At 35.4% G+C, this 21462-nt stretch overlaps 1 protein-coding gene across 1 annotated transcript in view; it reads right to left on the bottom strand.

Moving 5' to 3' along the window:
• Positions 1 to 21462, bottom strand: part of LOC121075758 (sarcolemma associated protein) — an 84906-nt gene that overhangs the window by 26583 nt on the left and 36861 nt on the right. The window contains 11 exon segments of the mRNA XM_040569327.1: positions 4556 to 4618; positions 8787 to 8837; positions 9413 to 9463; positions 9547 to 9715; positions 10986 to 11123; positions 12125 to 12265; positions 13101 to 13172; positions 13491 to 13586; positions 14948 to 15010; positions 16071 to 16107; positions 17390 to 17462. Coding sequence (XP_040425261.1) covers positions 4556 to 4618; positions 8787 to 8837; positions 9413 to 9463; positions 9547 to 9715; positions 10986 to 11123; positions 12125 to 12265; positions 13101 to 13172; positions 13491 to 13586; positions 14948 to 15010; positions 16071 to 16107; positions 17390 to 17462 — 954 coding nt within the window.

Below are 21462 nucleotides of genomic sequence, written 5' to 3'. Positions count from 1 at the left end.
AAAGCACCAAACTGGTGCTTGGTTAAACCAAACTGGTGCTTGGTTAAAACTCTGGATTTTCGGGATTGGATTCAGGAGGTCACTTGTCATCCAGTTCAGAAGAGTCTCATGTTTGTCAGAACTGGAGAGAGACTGCAAAAGGACAACAGTGGGCATCAAGCTTCTACAGCTGCCAGAGAAGACTGACTGGATGATATCATGAGCCCTATTCTGTTTAAAAATAAATAAATAAAATCTAAACAAAAGCCTTCAAATGTTATTTTTTCCAGGATTCAGCTGAGGCTGGATGCGTGTGCAGGCAGGAAGGCAGAGAGAGAAGAACTGAGGAATTCTGCCCTTATTTCTGAAAAAATGAGCTGAATGTAAAAACCTTGCACTCAAAGTGGCTATAAAACTGCTTGATCTGAAGGGCTGATCTTCTATATGCTGGATGGTTAGCTTAAAATACACTTCTGTGATCAGCTTACGAAAGAAAATTTTGCATTATGAACTGATGGATCTTGAAGTCTTCACGTTGAAAAAACAGAATAATTATAACACAAAAGAAAGTAATTAGTCTTCTTGGCCCAGTCACTCTCATAAACTCCCTGAACACTGGCAGCAGCTCTTTACATTTTTGAGAATTCTGAGTTCCTACGACTAAAAGTTATGTGCAGATTTAAAAAGTTTTTGCCTTTCCCACAGTGGTTTACTGTTTTCTATTGCTCATTTTGGCAGTTTTAATTTCAACATTTGTACCTAAGTTGCTTTCTTGACACTATTTCAGCAATAACACTCAAGTCCCCTTGTCCAATGTGACCCAAAGCTGGCAGAGCAAGTATTTTTCACTTGGTGGCTAGCATCTCTCATAACTTACAAAAAGACTAAATACTCTGTGTTTTAAAAATAAAGCGTCAGTATAGTTCAAAGCCAACAAGAAATAGCTTATTTCAGCATACCTGTGTATACTTAGATAATAAATAGAAAATTGGATGTAGACATGAAATTAAATAGCATTTTATACTTCTATTCTGTACTCTTACCTCCCTACTCATTAAAGACAGCAGAATCCAGACGACAATCAGAACTTCAAACAAAGTTGAAGTAGATATACCTGTATCTTTAAAACTTCCCTGTTTCAGATCTCTGCATCTTTTCATGTTACTATTTCAAAAAAAAATCTTCATAAACTCCATCACTTAAATTTAAAAAATATGCAATTAAAAACAAAATCTCCATTTGTCCTGAATCAGGATGTTCATTTTTGAAAACACACAAAAAAGAGGATCCTAGCTTTAACCTCTGGCAGAAATAATTTTAATATTTCATGTTATCCAGTAATTATTTATCAAAAATTAAAGAGCTGTTGATATATACATATATATATACACAATATTTTCTATTGAAATACCATGCTTTGAAGTTAAGATTTGCAGTTCATATTTAAGTCAATTCCTGTCATTTAAATTTAAGAATTCCCCTTTAGATGTAGGTTGCCTATTACTATGTGCAATCTGATAGGATATCTTAGCATTACAATGATTGCTTAAGTGTCCCCTCTCAATATATTTCTGTTTTTGTATCAAATTAATCTTTCAAGGAAGCCAGTTTTGAAGACCAATGAAAGGAAACCTGGCCCTCTACAGAAATTTCAAAACATCTGAAAAAAAGTTGTACTAACCAGTTTTAACTTCGTTTGTCACCCACAGGTCATAAATACATTTTAAAAAGTTGAAAACAGCCATTTAATCCATCCAAAACCTACTCCATTTAGATAAATAAATTAAAATACAGAAATAAAAGCGCAAAGACAGACATAGTAAAAAGGCAAAAATTGACTTGCATTTAAAATCATAAATGCAAAATCATAAAATGAGGAAAAAAATAGGTCATAAGGAACAGCTAAATTGGAGCAAAAGATAGGAAGCTGACAGGGCACTAAACATCTCTTTTGTCTATTAATCATCACATTTGGCAATAACTCATACCCAGTACTAATTAAGAGGGAGAAGAACGTGGTTTTTTGCTATCGATTGCTCTGGATTTCACCAGTAGTAACCGAAAAAAAAGTTATGAAATGAGCAACGGGTGAACTGGATGTAATGATCAAAAAGCAGCATACTTCTCAGATCATTCAGAGCAAGATTTCATAACATTTTATAGCTGCTGTAGATCAAGAGTTACTGGATGATGTCGTGAGCCCTACTGTTTGGAAAAACAAAACAAAACCAAAACACTACAGAAGTCAGGTTTTACAAACAATGCTACACACATCAAACATCCATGCTGCATTGCAACTAAGCTTTTAAGAGTCCTATTGTTTCTTCCCTACCAAAAAAAAAATAAATAAATCTATCTGGACTATCTTGAGGAGTCTGTTAACTTATAAATACTTTTAATTGCCTTTACCTCCATAGCAACTGTTTATACAGAATATTAAATCACTTAACCATCAAATTCTCCTTCTCATGTTACTTTACATACATTTACTTGACTCTTTCTTCATGCATTTTTCTTCACTTCCCTGCTGATGCTTTCCTGATTTATTCCCTGCTTCTTCCCCAGAACTAGCAATACACACACTTTCCTCTTCCTACCAGCACAAGTCAAAACCTTCTCTTCTCAAACTGCATCACAGCTGTCTCACTTCTCCTTTCTTTTTAGATTTCTCTTACAGTTTGCAGATGATAGAGTTTTAATGCCTCTGCTTCTATTATGAAACAGCAAACCCTACATAAGACTACTTAAATACGTGACATGCATTTCCAGGATTTTATTTTTATAATACACCTGCTCCTTTCCCAAAGAAAACCTTGGTGGGGGGGGGGGGGGGGGTGCAGAGCATAGTATAGTATGACAGGCTACCCTTTCTCAATCCTGCTAGTCTTTGTCATATCGTTCTAAACTTCAGTATTTGCTGAACGTCTTAAAGCCTCGTTCCTGGTGACCCCCACTAACTCCCAGCCTTCACTGCTGCAGAGAGTGAAACACAGGAGCAGGACTAAAAGAACAGCTTTTACATACAAAATTAAACAGACTTGGAATCTTTTTCTTACTTGATAGTAAAAACGTACACTGTCACAAAAAACGCAGAACACTGAACCCTTGAAACTCATATCCATTCTGCTGAGTTCTTACAGTCTCTTTACTCTAGCTTTCAAACCCCTCAAGAAAGGGGAGACATAAATAAATTGACCTTTATTTTATTGTTACTACTTCAAATTGAATGTTAACATCTTTCATTAGATCCTGATGGTTGCTTCTGCTTCTCAATAGTGACAAGACTGGCCACATTTCCTTTGCAGACTTGGTACTAATTTAAGTTTTGCTAAAGTAGGTTAAGCTAATGCCCAAACAATGAAAACGGTCAACCAAGTTGTATTTGAACATGACTCAGCATGCCTGTTTTTTCAATCTAGACCAAAAAACAAAAAACAAAAAACAACTTCAGTTCAGATTATGTAATAAATGAACACGATTCTTTGTGAAATTTAAAATTATTTTAAACGTCAGCTCTCCAGGAGACAGCTACCACTCATTCTCTTTTAAAAATAAGTATTTTTCAATTCAATACAATTTAAGTTTTCTTTGATAAACATTAGTAGTAACCTGTCATTCGGTTTATAGCACTGCAATTGGTATCACAAGCAGTAAAGTCAAACAAGTCTGTTATGTTTCCCTACTGAAATACAAAGTGGAAGGAGCCCAACAGGTATAAATGTCAAAAAAAGACACCATCTTATTTCTGTTCAACTTAAGAGTTAACAGAAATTATGTATTAGGGGAAAAATAATTCCTTATGCTACCAAGGACCTTTCTTTGAAGTTTAATAGCACTTTTCTCTTTTTCCTAACGATGTTTTTCTTCAATTGGAAAACAAGTATTAACACCTTAAGTGTTAATACACCCTCTTCTTTAATTACACATATGCAGATTCTGCTGCTTCATCACTCAATTTCAAAACCCATTTGCTTTGAAAAACAAGTTGCTCATTCCAGAATATTACATCTTTCCAAAGATCGGTATTGCGTATTTACACTATTTTTATTAAAAGAATCTCTTATATTTCCACAGAGAAATTAAGGTCTTGTTTCCCTTTTTGTTCTTTGTAACAGATAATTAGAAAAATATGTAAAATCTTTAAATATCATATAAATTATAGATATAAAGTGAAATGGAGAAAAGGCATCATTACCTCATCTCTGTCCCACAGCAGCCTGTAATGTTTGCTTAAACTGACATTTGTAGGCTTTCAACTTCTTAATTTGTAACACAGAAGAAAAATTACACTCAGTTTTAAGTATCAACCGGCAACGTTACCACCCTTTTACGGGCCGGAGGAAAATAATGGATTAACTGCTAAGAAAAGACAATTCGATCATTACTTTCCAAGAGCAAAGATATCCTCTTCCTACTACAGGCATCTGTTTAATACCACAATGCCACAGTTCTATGCTTAATAAGTTTCTGCTACTACAAAAATAATGAACAGAAGTGACAAATTCTGGGTTTTATCCACCTTTTCTGAGTTTTCTGTTGTTTTTAAAGCAAATGTGACAAACACTCTTGTACTCACTCTGACATTCTATGAACTGATGAATAAAAGTGCAGTCCCCTCCACTCTTTGAAAGAAAGTGCTCTAGTAAAGAAAGAAACACTGAAGTTTACATCTTCTTATCATTTTCAGGTTGATGCAACAAAAATGTGAAAGGTATGTTAACAATATTTGTCATTGTGTATTTACAGTGAACTTTTGAGGTCTGGGTTAGATGCAAGTAGACAATACGTACTTGAAATAACGTCTGATTGGGTGATACTAGAAAGAGATTACTCCATCTGATCAGCTTCAAAAGGGTACCTTTAAATGCTAAAGTCTAAGAGCAGTTCTGAAGCATAAGAAGAAGTCCCTTAGCTCAGTAGAAGCTATTTAAAAAAAACACTTTATTTAACAAATTTAGTAGGAACAAGTTAGAAAATTCCAAACATTCTGCATTTGGCATTTTCAGTATTACTCTTTCAGGTTAGGTGGTGACAAATGAATTCCACTGAATTCCCATTTACAACTTTAGACATCTGGCAAAAAGATTAATGCAGAAGTGATATTCAAATGACAATAAATTTAGAATACATAAGATGATACATTATTGAAACACGCAACTCCATAGTGCTGTCATCAATTCCTACTTGTTAATTCAAAACGAGACATGAATATTGGCAAATACCAAATCCAAATACTGAAGAAATAGGGAGCGTGTATTTAACCTACAGTCTTCAGCATTTTATTCTTAGCTTTAAAAGGGTATTTAATAAGTTTTTTTTTCATCTTCATGTTTATTCTTCATATGGCATACCCTCTTGAAATGCAAAAATATTTATTTTACAAATGTAAATATCTTCCTTTACTCTTTTTAAAAAAAGTTTCACTGCACTGAAACAATTGATTTTTGAAAGGAGGATATTCTGCAGTGAAGATCTAAAAACTGGGCTCAACTCCCAGGTTTATCCGAGTCTTTTATTAGACCTTGTTCAGCTCCCAGCACCTTGCATCTCTTAAAACAGTGCTAGCACTTCCATTCTGAAGAACCTTAAAATCCTTTGACCTCAAGAGTCTAACAATCTCAACAGAAAAGGCTGCTTTTTTGTACACAAACCAGCAAAATTTGTTACATTTCAACAAACTTGCTCCATCATTAGCTTCTGATATCAGCAGTCTAGCTGTTAAGAGGAAGGACATAATATTAACCTTCACTAATTTGAAAGTAACTTTAAAAACTTAAAGTAAGCTTCATTTTTCTAACCCACAAGGACAAGGGTTTTAAAAGACAGCACCATGGATGCACATATGGCTCAAAAAAACCCTTAAATCTGAAAGCCAGGTGTGGTGGAACTCACTGAGAAAAATACAAGTTATTGAAATAACTCAGTTCTACACAATGTTTGTCAGGGGCTTGATGTAAGTTATTCTCTTCTGCACCAGAATTTCCATGTGTGCAATGAGAGAAAATGAATGCCTAATCATCAGCACTTTAAAACACTTAGTTATAAGATGACTCTAGAGACACTGTTAGAAGAGCTCTTTGTTCCTCTACTTCTGTGGCTGTCCATAACATTAAAAAGTCATGTAAAATCCTTGTTCTTGCAACAGTTTAAGTATTATGTCTAGGAATATACCTTAAGAACTTGACCTGAAGTTTTGAGAGACAAAGAGACAAAAGGAACATTAAAAAACATAAGAAGTTTGTACAATTTTACCTTTTTCCTCTTTAAATAAATAAAGAAATGGAGGGGGTGTCATATGCAGCACATCAAAAAAAATATTTAAGAGAAAAATCTTGTCTGAGTGTTTTAGTTGTGTAGAGCATTTAATGATGGAAGAGTGTAAATAAATAGATAAACAAATAGAGGGAACGTTTTTTCTCCCTTACAGGCTATACTATCTAGTACAAAATCAATTCTAGAATTTCTAATTTCTACCTTTATCTATGAGTCTTTCCCTTATGCAAAATATCCACAACCTCTTTCACTGCAGGAGCAGCTGAATCTACATTACAACCCTTAAATTCTCAGTTCTTCTAAAATAATGCAAGCCTGCTCAGCAAAACACAGTAACTGTTCCCTGCTGATTTCAAGAGGGCAAAATCCAAAATCTGGCAGAAAAACAGTTACTGCCCGTCTGTCATTATATGAGAGCTGGATAAAGGACAGGAGAACAGAGAAAGGCACAGTCTGTCACCAAGAGAACACAAGACAACAAGCTCTAAAGAGTCAGAGAAATGTCAATGGACTAGGTATAGCTGAAATGTGCAGACGAATGTGGTACAACGGAAAATATGGAAAGCTAAGCTAAAACACAGAACAAAATAACATTAGATGCATGAGAGAAAAAGGTGACAGATTTCATAAACATGTACGAAGACAACTTGAATGGGAAGTTCTACAGTGTCTACAGTCAAAAAATGAAAATAAAAAAACCTGGCAGACAGCTTTCTAAAACTCCCAGGTTTAAGCATAAGTGCCTGTCCTACTGTTACACAATTTAAGGAGGAATATGTATTTCCATGCATTCATCCAGATGACATTTTGACTATTACGTGATCCAAAATAAATCAAAAAGGGATTGCTTCTTAAACTTCGGGAAAAAAATGAGTGAATAGCAAAGGTACGTTGGTATTTAATTGCTATAATTGCATAATAATGAAATTGATTTTGACATAATATTTCAGACAACTTATCAATTTTGACTAATAAAGAGACATCAGTATTTAGAAAGATAATGTGGTATTCCTGTGCACAAATTTAAAGCACGTGTTCATTAAAAAAAATAAATCAGGCATTTTTTCCTACATTTACTATGATGTTGCAAGTTATTTCTCTGTAAAACAAAATATATTTAAGCTCATAGCTTGGAAGCTTTTAGTATATGTTTCGATTCAGTTCTAGGGCTTTTTTTTTTTCACAGTATTATAGGATTTTCTAAAAACTTCCAACAACCTAACTTACTAAGTCTTACAGTTTTTATGTTTAGAGCAAAGACTGGTGATCTTTATACCGTATTTCAGTTTTGCACTGTAGAGAAGTTAACTATTTTCTAGAGTGGAAAATTAAAAAAAATAAAAATAAAGGCAAGTTTATTTCTTAACCATTCTATCCATCAAGCATGAGGATACCACTTGAAACTTATGGAAACTTATGGAAAAGATGGATCGATGCTAAGGCAAAGGGATAACTAGCACTTAGATAAAGAGTTTTTTACACAGTTCCTGTCAGTGTGTAATGTTTCTCTCCTCCTGCTCCAAATAAGAAATAGACATGAGATTATGCCATGATTAACTGCTTTTATTTTGCTATTATTCTCCCTAATTAAAAAGCTCTTCATTTATAGTACAAAGAAATTAGATAAAAAGCTAAAAATTAGAGCATAGACAGCTTTTAAATTTTGTTTCCAAACACTTAAAACAGCATAAATATTAGCTGGAACCACAAGTTCTCATCCAACTATTGCCACCAGGATTCCTCAGAGCTTTCACTATCCAGTAAAACGCAGCAAATGCTCAAGAAAGCTACATCAAGGAATAATTTTAAATGAACACATGACAACAAATTTATCTTAGTTAATGGAACAATTTAGTGAATTTAGAATCATAACTGGAATAATTCTTTTATACATGAAGTCAGGCAGATAATTACTCAGACCATTTTATTCTAAAATCCTCCAGTGTCTGTCAAGTGTCTGTCTCTCAAATGTCAAGATGTATTGGTTAAAAAACCTAGCTTAGACTAATTTGTCTTAAAAAAAATAGTTAATCTGTATTATATCCTGTTTTGTAAATAGACACTCAAGTTTTAAAGATAGCTTCTGCTATTGGTATGTCATATACTTGCATTTTTCATACATTACAGACAGCAAAAAAAGTTTGCTGACTCTACTTACCATACCCAATTTAATAGAAAAATTGGGTGTGTCTGTATTGCAAGGGAAAACAAAGAGAAAAATGGTTAATGAAGGTTTTCCACTTTGTGTCATAGGTCTGACACCACTTCACTAGATTCCCGTGATTCCAGTGAGACTCCATCAAAAAAAGACAACTTCCAAGTTTGGCACCTTAGAATTTACATAACTTGCTAAAAAAAAAAAACAAACCACCCTGGACTGAGAGCCTAAGCAAAAAAAAAATGCTGGTCAGAAGAGTGGACAAATGCTGTTTCGTTTTTTAAAGAGAATATTATTCAAAGTAAGACTTCAGAGAACAAAAGGTATTTGTTCAAACATCAACCATAAGACAAAAGGTAGCCTTGAGATACACTACCTTTTTCTGTGCTCCCATTAATTTTAGGTATGAAGTCATCGACTTGTATGCCTAGGATTAAGAAAGGGTATTATTTCTAGAACCAAGCAAAATGTTTTGGTTTTGTTTGTTTATAAATACAGCACTGTGAAATGCAAATGGCTTTTCAGGTTATTTCTTCTGAGTATCTAATCTAATCAAACAAAACAGATAAAATGTAACGCATTTTCCAGCAGTACAGATCATGTTTCTGATTGTTCAAATGTGTAAGATGTTGCTATCATCCAAAGAATTACTGTCCATTACATATATATATATTATATATATATAAACAATTTAAACAAAACTAAAACAACAACAAAAAAAATCTTTGAGGGGGTTAAGGGACAGGGAGGCAAAAAGCACTCAAATTGAGCAATGAAACCTAGGTCTGAATACTCACAACAGCAGTGCCCTCTGCTGGCACTCTGTTGTGGTCACATATATTTCAATGTTAACAATCTATACAGAGAAGAATCCAATACTGGCAAACTTGTAAATACGTTATTCTATTGCCAGACACCGAGACAACATGATTATTATAATAAAAGAAATTGAACAGATATAGTCCGGAAACCAGTTTTAAACAAGAAACTGATCACACCTACCTAAGCTGTTGTGTTCTTTAAGTGTTTTCTCTTGAAGGTGTTCTAACCGTACTGTAAACAGAATTCCAAGAAAAAGATATTTCACAGATTAAAAGAAAAAACAAAAAAACAAATTTTCCCCACTAGTGACTAACCTTGTAAAGCAGTTAGCCGCTCATTGGTGAAGTCATTATCAGCCTGCAAAGCTTCTATTTTTGCTTGAAGCTCTTGCTCTCTCTCTTCCATCTCATCTATTTTATGCTGCAGTTCTTTTTTCTCAGCCAATCCTTTCTGTTGGATTTCTTCTTGTTTTCCTTCTGCTACCTGCTCAAAAGAAAAGAAAAATCCCCACAGAAATGAAAATTAACATCTAAAGGAGTAGATTTCCTTGATGTTTGTATGACTAAATGCACTAAAGTAACTTTCTTTGGTAGTCAGATGAAGAACACATGAACAATGCAAAATTTTTCTACTGCTATTTTTCTACATGCTTCACTTTAGGAACAGTAAGAGAGAAAGAATCTCAAAGCATTTCAACTAAATTTTTGTCTGAAGCACCTGAGTTCTGCAGAACAGTACCAGGGCCCAAGAACGAAGAAATACCTGAAGTCTCCCATCTCAAATTATCAGTCAAAACCCAAAAGGCCTTCTCAACTGAACATACATTGCACAGATCAACTTGATTGAAAGCCGCAGCTTCTCACTTGCTGGACCTCATTGTAAGTTTCATAGATTTCCCTCCCCGCAAAGCTAGGTAATAAGTTTCAGTTTTGATCCTTTTGTGTACACTCATCATCATCAATGATTAATTCATAATTGAGAAACCAGGGGCCTTAAGACCAACAACTTAATATTTTAATTTGGAAAGAAAAAATTTCCATCTGAAATGCCAAGCTAAGAACCTAAGTTAAAGAACCTAAGTCAAAATTCCAGTATTTATCCAGGACAACAACAACTGTCTCAGGGCTAAAAAAAAGAATGCTACCTTCCCCACAACATCTGCCAATCTAGACAGGAGTCTCTTTGGGAACAGGCTTTATCACACTGTCATTAGTTTTTTCTCCAGCATAAAGGACCTTTAAATATTAATACACTTAGAAGTTTGGTCGAATAAACATGACATCATGCTCCTCTCCACCTAGAAGCTGAGACAATTTAACTGTTGTGGGCTATCTGCGCTTGAAACTGCACAATAAGGCAATGTGAAATGCAAATTTATTTCTAGATATAGCTTTCATTCCCATTAACTAAGTTAAGTTTTTTTTTTAAGGTTGAAAGGTCTTGTTTATATAAAAGCAACCGAATATGAAATTTCATGTATTATATAGTTTTATATTAAAAAACATACTGCAGCTTCAAAAATACGTTAACTCTTAAAGTGAATGAAAAGGGAACCTTTTTAGCAATTTAACTGATGACACTTTCAGGTATATTAAATGTAAACCAAAAGAATATGTAAACATTAATGTGCATCTTTCTTTCATTTACTTATTGTTTTAATAGTTTCTTAATCTTTACTTGATTGCTGCATTAGGAATTAAACTTTCTTTCATGCATTACAGTTCCATTGTAAGTCAGATAAGGTTGTCATTACCTTTAGCTTGTCAGAAAGATCTTTAATTTCATTTACAGCTCCATTGTACTTATTAGCTAATTCTCTTAATTCTTCCTGAGTCCGCTCATTCATTTCTTTAAGATGAGTACATTCATCTTCTGTATTACTTAAACTCCGCTGTAAGATAGAATTACAATAAATACCAAATATTCCAGTTGATGATTTTTTTTCCATGAACAATATATGCAACTAATCATACTTGCTTTCAAACTGTTTTGTTCCTAATTATTAAGGCTAAACACAACAAATCGAGTCCTTGCAAAAATGCTACTTGTATAAAACTTGGTAATATTCTACTGGTAATGTTCTATAACAGAACAGATTATGTTAAAAGATATTAGCTTCATGCACGTGCAAAAAAAAAGGCTATAAATTTAATTGGGACTGATAAGAATAAAGAACTGAAATGCGTGATTGGAAAGTAGGAGAAAGCTAGAAGTAAACATGAAACTCTGGCCATTAACAAACCTGTCAAGAACTATTACAATATACAAAGGTGTATTTAACTGAAGTCTCTTAAGATTATTTATTACTGCACTAAATCTATTGCATTCCCTAAAAAGCATGAAGTGGATACACACTTCTTGAATATAATAAGCAAGTCTAGGATATTTCTTAACCTAAGGGGTCATAGCAAATAAGGATAACAGAAAGAGAATATAGAATTGGAAAAGATAGTAGTGAGAGATATTATAGGGGCAGAATCTTATTTAAAGTGTCCAACACATCATCATCTTAACAGCTCATTCTTAAGTGTAATTCGTATAAGCAGTTCAGCTTCTATTTCCCCAAATTTTACAGTTTAAACAAGGTCTAACAGCAGTTTTTCTAAAGCACGTGTCATTTTAACGTTTGCTTCTTTCCCAGTCATACTAACTTCTATAAGACTACTTCATCCGTTCTAAATTGTGAGCAAAGAGTTTCAAGACTAATTTCTCATTAATTTCTTTAACAATGTAAGTACTAGATTAGCATATAATAAACGATGTTATTTAATATACTGCAAGTGCTACAATACAACAGATAGTGGCCTGCTACAGGCAACAAACATGGATTTAAGCAGTAGCAGTTATAACTGTTGCAGTATTTCCAGAAGACTAGTTATGAAACTAGAATACCTCCACTTCAGACAGTTTTCTGACTACTTCAATTTTCTCCTGTAGGACCCGCCTCAGGGACTCTTTGGCTGTTGTCTCATAGTTGTGTTTGTCTTCTTGTAATGCTATAAGCTCTTTTCGTATACTGTCTTCTGTTTGATTCTGTACGTACAATTCAAATACAAAGATAAAATATAAATTAATATTTTGCTGATTAAATACATTAGATTGTGATAAGACCTGTTCTATTCCAGAATATTTAGCAATTGCTGGCAAATGAGAAAAACATTACAGGCAAATCAGTGATCAAGGATTCTTGACATAACTGGGTGTAAACCATCTGTATGTATGACGGTACACATTCTATAATGAGCTTTGTCTTGTGTTCAAAAAAGGTATAGTTTTCCTATAATCAATGTCAAACCTAGGAGACCTACAGTATGATAAACCAGAACCATCTCAGGTCCCAATTTGAAAGACCTCCAACAGGCCCTGCAAAAAAGTTATAATCTAGGTAGATGTGAGTAAGAAAAAAAAAATAATTTAGGCATAATAGTGGCCTTTCATGTTATATGCAAGGCATGGCATACTTGTTCCTTTGTCTCTGAATATGAAACAGCACATGCCTAATGCCTTTTTCCAAATTCCTACTTGAAAAGAAACATCCACAGTAAACAGGACTTAAAGAATGGTTGCTTCTCACTGATAACAAATTCCTTTTCTGTATTTCACTATACACGTTCATATGCATATACAAAAAAAATCAGTTTGTGCTGAAAAGATGCTGAGAGAGAGCCATTTACTTAAATTTAGAATGATTCCATGAAATACAGAACAGACCTATAACTTTCATGATATCCAGCTTACCAAAACTGCACAGCCTCATTTCAGAAAGTTCACGTTCCAACTGCTTTCCTAAGTGTTTCATTTCAAAATACTTCAGAAGAGCTATCTTTCAGTATTCCTAGCGTGGAATGCTACTAAATGAATTACTTACCTTTGAACATGCTTGTAGCTGATTTCCCATAACCTCTAATCTTGATAGCAGCCTGTCTTCATCTATTAAAGCCTAGAAGAGAAGTTTGACCCTTGCATTAACATTAGATGTGGCAAAACAAATAAACCATTTCAACAGAATATTGTGCTTTAAGTAGTTCAAGTAGACAACTGCTTTATTTTCATTTTATTGGACTATTTACCATTACTAGTTACTTCAAACTTGTACATAATTGCTAAACTTAGTAAACATTGTCTTTTTCACAGTTTAAGAGAACCACTGCATGCTTTTTATTATTTTTTTTGGTCCCCCACTGTTTGTAAAGTAACAGATACAATTTATATATCACTATTTTTTCAGTCTATGAAGGGAAAGGATGGCTGCCAGTACCTGCCAACTAGTATCTGAAGCCTCTTGCGTGACAGCAAGTAGTCGCTGAAGGGTTGCCAGCTTCTGTTCCAACATTTGTTCCCGATGTAAGGCTTCCTATGATGAGAGCAGAGAGCCAACTGGTCAGTTCAGCCAGAACAACTCAGAAAAACAGAAGGAACAGAAGAAATACCTAATAATTTTAGACTGAAAGAAAAAAGGAAATGTGAGTAGCAAACACTGTCACATCCCGTTTTATCCATACGCACTTTTATTTGGATATTTCAACTATAAAATGTTTTCCTATAACCTCAGGTTCCTAAAAAGCTTAAATTTTCATGCACATGTTGCACATGCCAAGTACACATAGTAACAAGTTAGTCATTCCAAGACTTGAAACAGTATACCCACTCGGACTTTTGGCAGTAATTTAAGCAACGGAATTGGTGTAATGACCTGAAGGCAGCTTTGGTAGCTCCCGTGCAATTAGCTGCTAGTCCTTAAGTCAGGTCACAAAAGATAAATGCCAAGCAAGAAGTGATTTTTGTTTGTACTTGTTTTGAAACTGTAAGGAAAAAAAGAGCATCTTTGTTAACGATTCCAGGATATAAGAGTGAACAGACTGGTGAGCAAACCTGTATTTGCCCTCTCAAGAAAGAGCATATGCCTGAGCTGCTTCCTGCCGTGTCAACAAATACATATAAAGTTAATACCTGTCTCAAAAACCTCATCATTGTTTTGAGTAACTGCTGTTGGCAAACAAAATACAGATAAAAATAAATCAGTAGAATAACACACAAAACTACATAGAATTTACCAGTAAGAACATTTCATTTATTTTCCAGAAAGCTAATTTTATTATAATTTCTGAAGAGTTTATTTACATATGTTAACACACACTTTCAGTGTTGCCATTTTGCAATCTAACCCTTTCATGATATGGTATCTTTGGGAAAAAACACACCCAATAAAAACTGACACAGGGACAGGCACAGAAAGGTTGGTGGTGCGACTAAGGAAAAAGAACTGCTGGCACTGTCACCTCTTTAATATTTTCCAATTAATCCAGAGACAGAGATAGTCACACTAAGAAGTTATATTCACAGAAACTAGTCCTTGATAAGCCAAGTGACACCTTGTTTTGTCATTGTTTTGTATTACACAGTACATCCACAGCAATACATGATGCCAAAAATACCAGGAGCAAAAGAAAATCGGGGGCAGAGAGGCAGGAGAGGAGAAAGGCCAGGAAAAGTCATAGTTCATACTGCTCATGAACAATTCCAAAAGTTTACACAGAACTAAACTATGTTAAATTACAACAATTTTTACACTGTTTCACTATAGAAAAAGGTAGTTAAATGCTTATCATGTTCCTGTTTACAAACTGGAAGCCAAACAAAGAACATAAGAATTTGGGGTTTTTTGAACAGAGATTAAATATTTAGCCAAACTAATACTGTGATGAAAAACATTACCTGTAGATACTGTGAAAGCTGAAACAATTCCTGAGAATACATACTGGGAGTGTTAGCAGCAACCTGAGGAATAAGAGAATTTATGATTCAAAATGTTTTGGGATTTTTCACTAGATGCAAATAATGCAAAGTTCATAATTTAAATCTAGTCATGAAGATAAACTTCAGACTATCTAACTAATAGTGTTTTCAATTATTTATTGTTCTACTATTATTTTCCCTTGCGTTAACACAGAACTTTGCAACTCTGGACTGAGGCCCCACTATGCTAACACCTTTACAAGTTTTTGAGTCACCAAAGCCCCAAAGAACTTAATATTGTCTGAAACAAGACATAACCTGACAAAAGAAACATGGCGCACAAAGGTGAAGCCATTCAACCAAGGATAAATACAAATCAGGGGTGTTCCAGAAACGAAATTAGTTTCTCATGTTCAAATTTGATGTGTCTCATCCTCCCCATTCAGACTTCATCGTACATTTTCAGTTGACCTAACTTTATCATCTTCATCATTCCCCATAGAAGTACGTGTTTCAGATTTGGTGAATACCTGTATTATCTTTAACCATAATTGTTCTTGCTGCATATTAGCATCATCACCTAACTTGATTTTCATAGACATCCAATTAAAGAAAGTTTCACTATTCAGTGCCACTGCCTCAGCAAGGGTTAAGAAAGCCTGCTTTTGCCAAGCCTTGCTTGAACTCTGTACTTTCTCCGGCCCCAGAAACAATTCTGGATTTAGGGCTAAGGAGGTGATGTGGTTCATTGTTGCTGTTGTTTTATTTGAAGACTCTCTACGCTGACATAATTTTGAAACTGTTTTTCACATAGTTATACCTACAGTCCCTCTTCAGAGTTTCTGCCATCACACCTTGGATTCACCTGGATACACCGTTTTGAAACCTTAAATGCAAAGTCTATGAACTCTTCAGGCTGCTGACTTCACAAATAAGTTTCCTTAGTTTCTCAAAATTTTGTTCTGTGCTTTGAAAACTTCGATTTGAACCTGTTTAAGTTAATCCATTTTTTTATAGGCTAGACAGACAACCAATTGATGGTCATTTGTCCCAGGCAAGTAACACCTATTAACAGATTTTCAACAGCAAGTTACTGAATTACCTTGTCAACAGGACTTGGTAATGGAGCATGGATAACACTAAAAAAGAAAAAAAAAAGGTAAACGCAAAGTATGGGACAGCAGTTCAAAATCCACAAGATCACTATTACTGTGCATTTAATCACAACGCTTTTTACTAAAGTTTTTTTTCTTGGGGTAAAATTGAAGAATTTATAACAATCACACAAAAACAGTTGATACTACACTAAGTGACATTTTTGAATTTACAGAACTATTTTCATATTATAAACCTAAGGTGTTTTCTAAGAACACTCTACCGACTTCTTCTCCAGTAATTACATATTTGATGTTTTAAAAACCAACTTACTAAGATTTTAAACAATTTGCATGCACAGAACAATGCTTATGGAAAGAGATACAATATTGGTCACAAATTCAGAGTATATTCAATGACTTACATAATTTTGTACACTTTCACTTGCACGTTTTCATCAGAAAAAAATAATACCACACATTTCTAGTATTTCTTAGTGCATGCAGTTACACTGAAAACTTTCCATAATACTTCATTTTGACTTTAGCCTTCCAAGAAACAAACACCCTAAATATTTCTGGATATTAATGATGTAGGAGTATTTAAATAATCAAAAACGCACAGTTGCTGAGGATGAAAGCTGGTTAAACTTATGTCATTTGTAATTTTCACTCAGTTACTGCAAATGTTATTGTTGTTTCTACTACTATTTGAAATTTTCTCCAATATATACACATATACACTGAAAAGCCGCTTGGTATTCATCTGAGTTTGCAAATATTCTTTCATCCAATGTATTTTATGATTCCTTCACCCCAATTCAGGCAAAACATTCCTTCATTGTAACACTGAGTAATTACATCATGAGGAAACATTATTTTATTACTTAGCTGAAGAATATAAAGTGTTATGTGTACACATGTACAGACAGAGATGATACTAGCTTCACTTTGGTAGAGTCTGTACATTTAAATGAACAAAAATAAAAATCTCAAATTATAAAACAGGGAAGGAGTATGCTTCATTTGCTTTCTTTTTTCCGGTGTTATTCTGTTTTTAATACCATTTCAGTATACTAAGAATCGCATCCAAACAGAAAAGTTGAACTTGGTAAGACCTTATTTATTCTTTCATAGTTGCCATGATTTTTAAAACTGATAATCAAATGAGATTTCTTTTTTCACAACGTCTGCAAAAGAACCATGTTCTCAGTTATTTTCTTTGCTTAAACACACAAAAATGTTCATATGTTGATTTTAAATATAATATCCATCAAATCTTCAAAATACAAAAATTTATTTTTGCCACACAGATACTTATACTTACTCTGATCGCAATCGAGCTTCCATTCCATCTGGAAGAAAGAGTTTGATTGTGGAGACTATACATCCATGGGTAACTGAAAAGAAACAAATAGTACATCATCGTGATCCGTTACTACTTAATTAGAAGTTCAGTGCTTAATGATATAGTAGAACCAAGTGAACTGTCTTAAGAAACTCCAAGGCTGGTGAACAAGAAAAGGCATAAATGCCTTCAAGCACCAGTACTTTGGTCTGCCTTCTCAGCCCTTCTCTGGAGACAGGAAACTTTACCATTAGAAACTTGAACAGTTTAGGCTGTGTACTTGGTCCCGGCCTATGAAGCAGTTGCAATTCCAATTCTTCCAAATGAGCAATGCCTGCAAGATTTCTTCACTGCAGTGAGTTAAAACATTATATTTGGTTCATAAAAAAAGGGAAAAAAAGAATGCATCTTACCTGCGTTAGTTAACAGGAATACAGAAGTATAAACATAACAATGAGATAGCTTTTTGACACAACTCCTGCATCTAGAGACTTCAGAGGTAACAAACAATTTATGTCACCAGACACTCATTTGGCATTTGGAACTTGCCAAGTAATCACTATTTACAAACACGAGGATCAAAAAGGAAGCACAGAAGAGAGTACAGGAACATCCTCTTGGGCACTATGAACACCAGCGGCATTCAGGACAATATATCTCTACTATTGTATGCTTGTAGTATGTATCTGAAATACACAGCCCTAGTCATGAGACCTTTCATTTCAGAAAGAGAAAGCTTGCTTCTCCAGGACTGAATTCAGGATCTTTTGAACTGATGAAAGATCCTGAAGAATAAGAGGAGAAAATAGAGTATTTGACTCTCCAAATATTCAGGATACTCAAGATTCTTCAAATATTCTTCAAACATCAAGATCAATCTCTCTCCACGTTTCCCAAAATTATACTGATACCATTTTCAGTAAGACTGCAAACAGTCAAATTACAGCTTTTTTTTTCCTGTGTAGTTCTATGATTTGGGAAGTAAATCTTCTCAGTCTCACAGAAAGAAAGATAGAAGTTGTTTGCAAAACACCCCAGCAAGCTGTATCCAAGTAAGTATATGGTCTTCTATCACTACACCTAAGGAACCCACCAACATGTAAGACACAGCTGCTCTACTTTCATGGTTATTAATATCAGCAAAACAGTTAAACTGGCTTTGAAAAAAAGGGCAATGGGTGTTTTAGGGCAACGGTAGTACTCCAGGGAAAAGAGACAGGTCTTTGAGGAAGCTACCTGAATAGAATCTAAAAATACAGGAGATGATCCAACTAAAGAGTTCTTCCCTAACCTGCATTCAGTACTAAAAGCTAAGTACTTTGGAGGAATATCCTTTTGGCTATAGTGCCTTCAGTTGCTTTGCCTTTAAGTTGAAACATTAAATTTACATGCCAGCAAGGAACAAACAGGACCTTATTCTTGAAACAGATTGATCCACGGGTTTGGTGGTCTTTTTTTTTTTTTCTGCAAAATTTACAAATCTGTTCTCGAGAAAACAGTATAAAAAATAAATAAAGGTACGTTAGCAATATTAGTTGTAGCATGTTGTACTCACACAGCTTTCACATGGAAGGCTCCTTTCCTTTAAGGCATCATAAGGAAACTACTGATTTCAGGCAGAAAATATTAGGGTATGTGAAATCAAAGGTAACAGACAGCCTTACTGCTGCACCGTGTATCAGGTAAGCACACTGTGAGATTATGTAATTCTGAAGTTTTTCCCTTAACGCTCACACTGAAAAAAATACTAAAATCTAAAGCTTTTTTGGTGTTAAATAAATAAATAGGGGACTTAATAGTGACTGAAATAGTGACAGTGAAAAGGCATTGAGCATTTTGACTGGTTTATAAAACAAGAAATAAAATAAAATCTTACTCTATAATGAGCCGATAGCTAAAGGGTGAACAGAAGAAAAATCAGACAGCCTAAGGGAAAGGTAAAGCAACATATTAAGCATTATAGTGGCAGCTGGAGAGGATAGTAGGAATTGCTTTACCTCCTGCCTCTATTATTTCCTTCAGAATAAACAATAATAAATTAAAAAAAGAGACCTGTGGTTGCCAAAAGGGCAGGGAAATGCCCCTCCAGCCACAGCAGGTCCCTCAGCCCCGTACCACTGCCCGCTTGCCTGCACTCACCTCCCGGGCTGAGGGACGCCGTGTGAAGAGGTCGCAGCGGGGCCTGCGGCCCGGTTCTCGGCCCGACTCGACTCGGTTCAGGGCTCGGTTCTCGGCCCGGCCCCGCTGACAGGACCCGGCCCGGCCGCGGAGCCGCGGCGGCTGCGAGGAGGCAGCAGAGGGCGATGCCCGCCCGCGGCTCGGCGCTGAAAGCCCCGGGGGAAGCGGGGCCTGGGAGCGCCGGGGGGTGGGCGGCGAGACCAAGGGCAAAGAAGGGAAAACTCTCTGCTTGCAGGAAACCTGACAGAGCCGACTGGAAAGCAGCACAAAAAGGGGTTTTTATCTTAGGTTTTGGTTTTGTTTTGTCTCAAAACTTTTGCTTCATGGATAGACAGATTACTGGCAAATGATGCTCTCGTCTTCGTTTTCACGTGTTACTGGGAAAAGAGCAGTCAGGGCAGCAACCCCAAAACCGCTAAGAGACTGCCTGCCTCTGTTACTTCACCTGGCTAGCTCTGTGCAGCTGGGACACGGCACGCAGCGGCTGCCCCACCTGCACAGGCTTTTACCAACTCCATGCCAAGAAAAAGAGGGATGAAGGGTCTAAACCTGACCAGAAAAAAGTGCACAAACTGTATTTGAACTGACTCATCAGGTATTACTGACGGCACTGGAAAGCCTCGCTCCCTTCCACGTGGGTACTGTTAACTCTCATAGCGTTCTGGCAAGGAGCGGGACATTTAGGCACTGCTAAAAGAAAATAAACCAAAGCACACCAACACAGGGAGAAAAGCACAGTAGGGTGATTAATAGATAGACACGGCAATAAGGATAGGGAAATGAGCAGGCCTGGGTGCTCGCTAGTAATAACAACAAGCGGACGAATAAGGAAGCAGGAGGGCTGGAAACATTTCTCTCAGGCCTGTTAATGACTTCAGCTCGGCAGCAGAACTTGGAAGAACCGGTGGCTTACATAAGACAGCCCGAAAAAAAAAATCACTTACAGAACATGCCACTATTTTAACGATCCAAACCAAGGTCATATTTGCAAGGAAATGACTTACTAAAACACAGCCTGAACAATAAAATAAAAATAAATATATTCTAGCAATATTTACGCAATTCAAAATTTACCTAGCCAAATACACTCTGCCTATCCAGTCATAACCTTATAATTGCATACAACAAAACGCCGTGATGCCTTATGCAAGAAAGGTGTTATATCAGAATGCAAAATGGTTTTAAAGGGAACCACTAATTTAAAAACTCCTTTCATGTCTGTGTTTTGTTACTAGGTTAGGTTAACAGTAACATCTAAGATTACTGCAATGAATTGGTGGAAAAAAAAGCTTTTATATGCATTCCAATTGCATTCATGTGTAACCACTTTTAGCTGTGATGCAGCTGTTTCATGCCCCTGCATGATACAATTTTCATTCATTGCTTGAGGAGGCACAGAGGGCAAGAAAGCAAACTTGTACACCTTCCTCATTAGCTAGCTCAGCACATTCATGAGCAGTGCTGGAGTACAGTTCCTATGTTCAAAGCAAAAGGAAGGCAGCAAAACCAGATCGCTCATGACACAGAAGCTTGGTCACATGGATCGTGTCCTGTAAAGCTAACAGAAGACATTGGGAAGAACTACTGCTGTCAATTCAGGTGACTATGCTTACAGTGAAACTTCCACAAACTTTCACATAAATGAATTGCAAATAATTGCTGATAAAAAACAAAGGAACTAATTTTTTCTTCCAACTAAATCTTAAAATAAAAACTGTTTTAGGTCTGAATAGACACGAACAAATTTGGTTCCTTTTAGTGAGGACAGTACCACATCAAATAGACAGTCCCAGGTTCACTGGAGATGCAAGGTATTCCTTTGACTTAATGATACACTGAATACTACTAGTATTCATAAATATTTGCAGTTGTGT

This window comes from Cygnus olor, chromosome 10 (assembly GCF_009769625.2).
Source record: "Cygnus olor isolate bCygOlo1 chromosome 10, bCygOlo1.pri.v2, whole genome shotgun sequence".
In the NCBI taxonomy this organism is placed as follows: Eukaryota; Metazoa; Chordata; class Aves; order Anseriformes; family Anatidae; genus Cygnus; species Cygnus olor.
The sequence above is the reverse complement of the archived record's forward strand: the minus strand, read 5'-3'. Positions and strand labels throughout refer to the sequence as shown.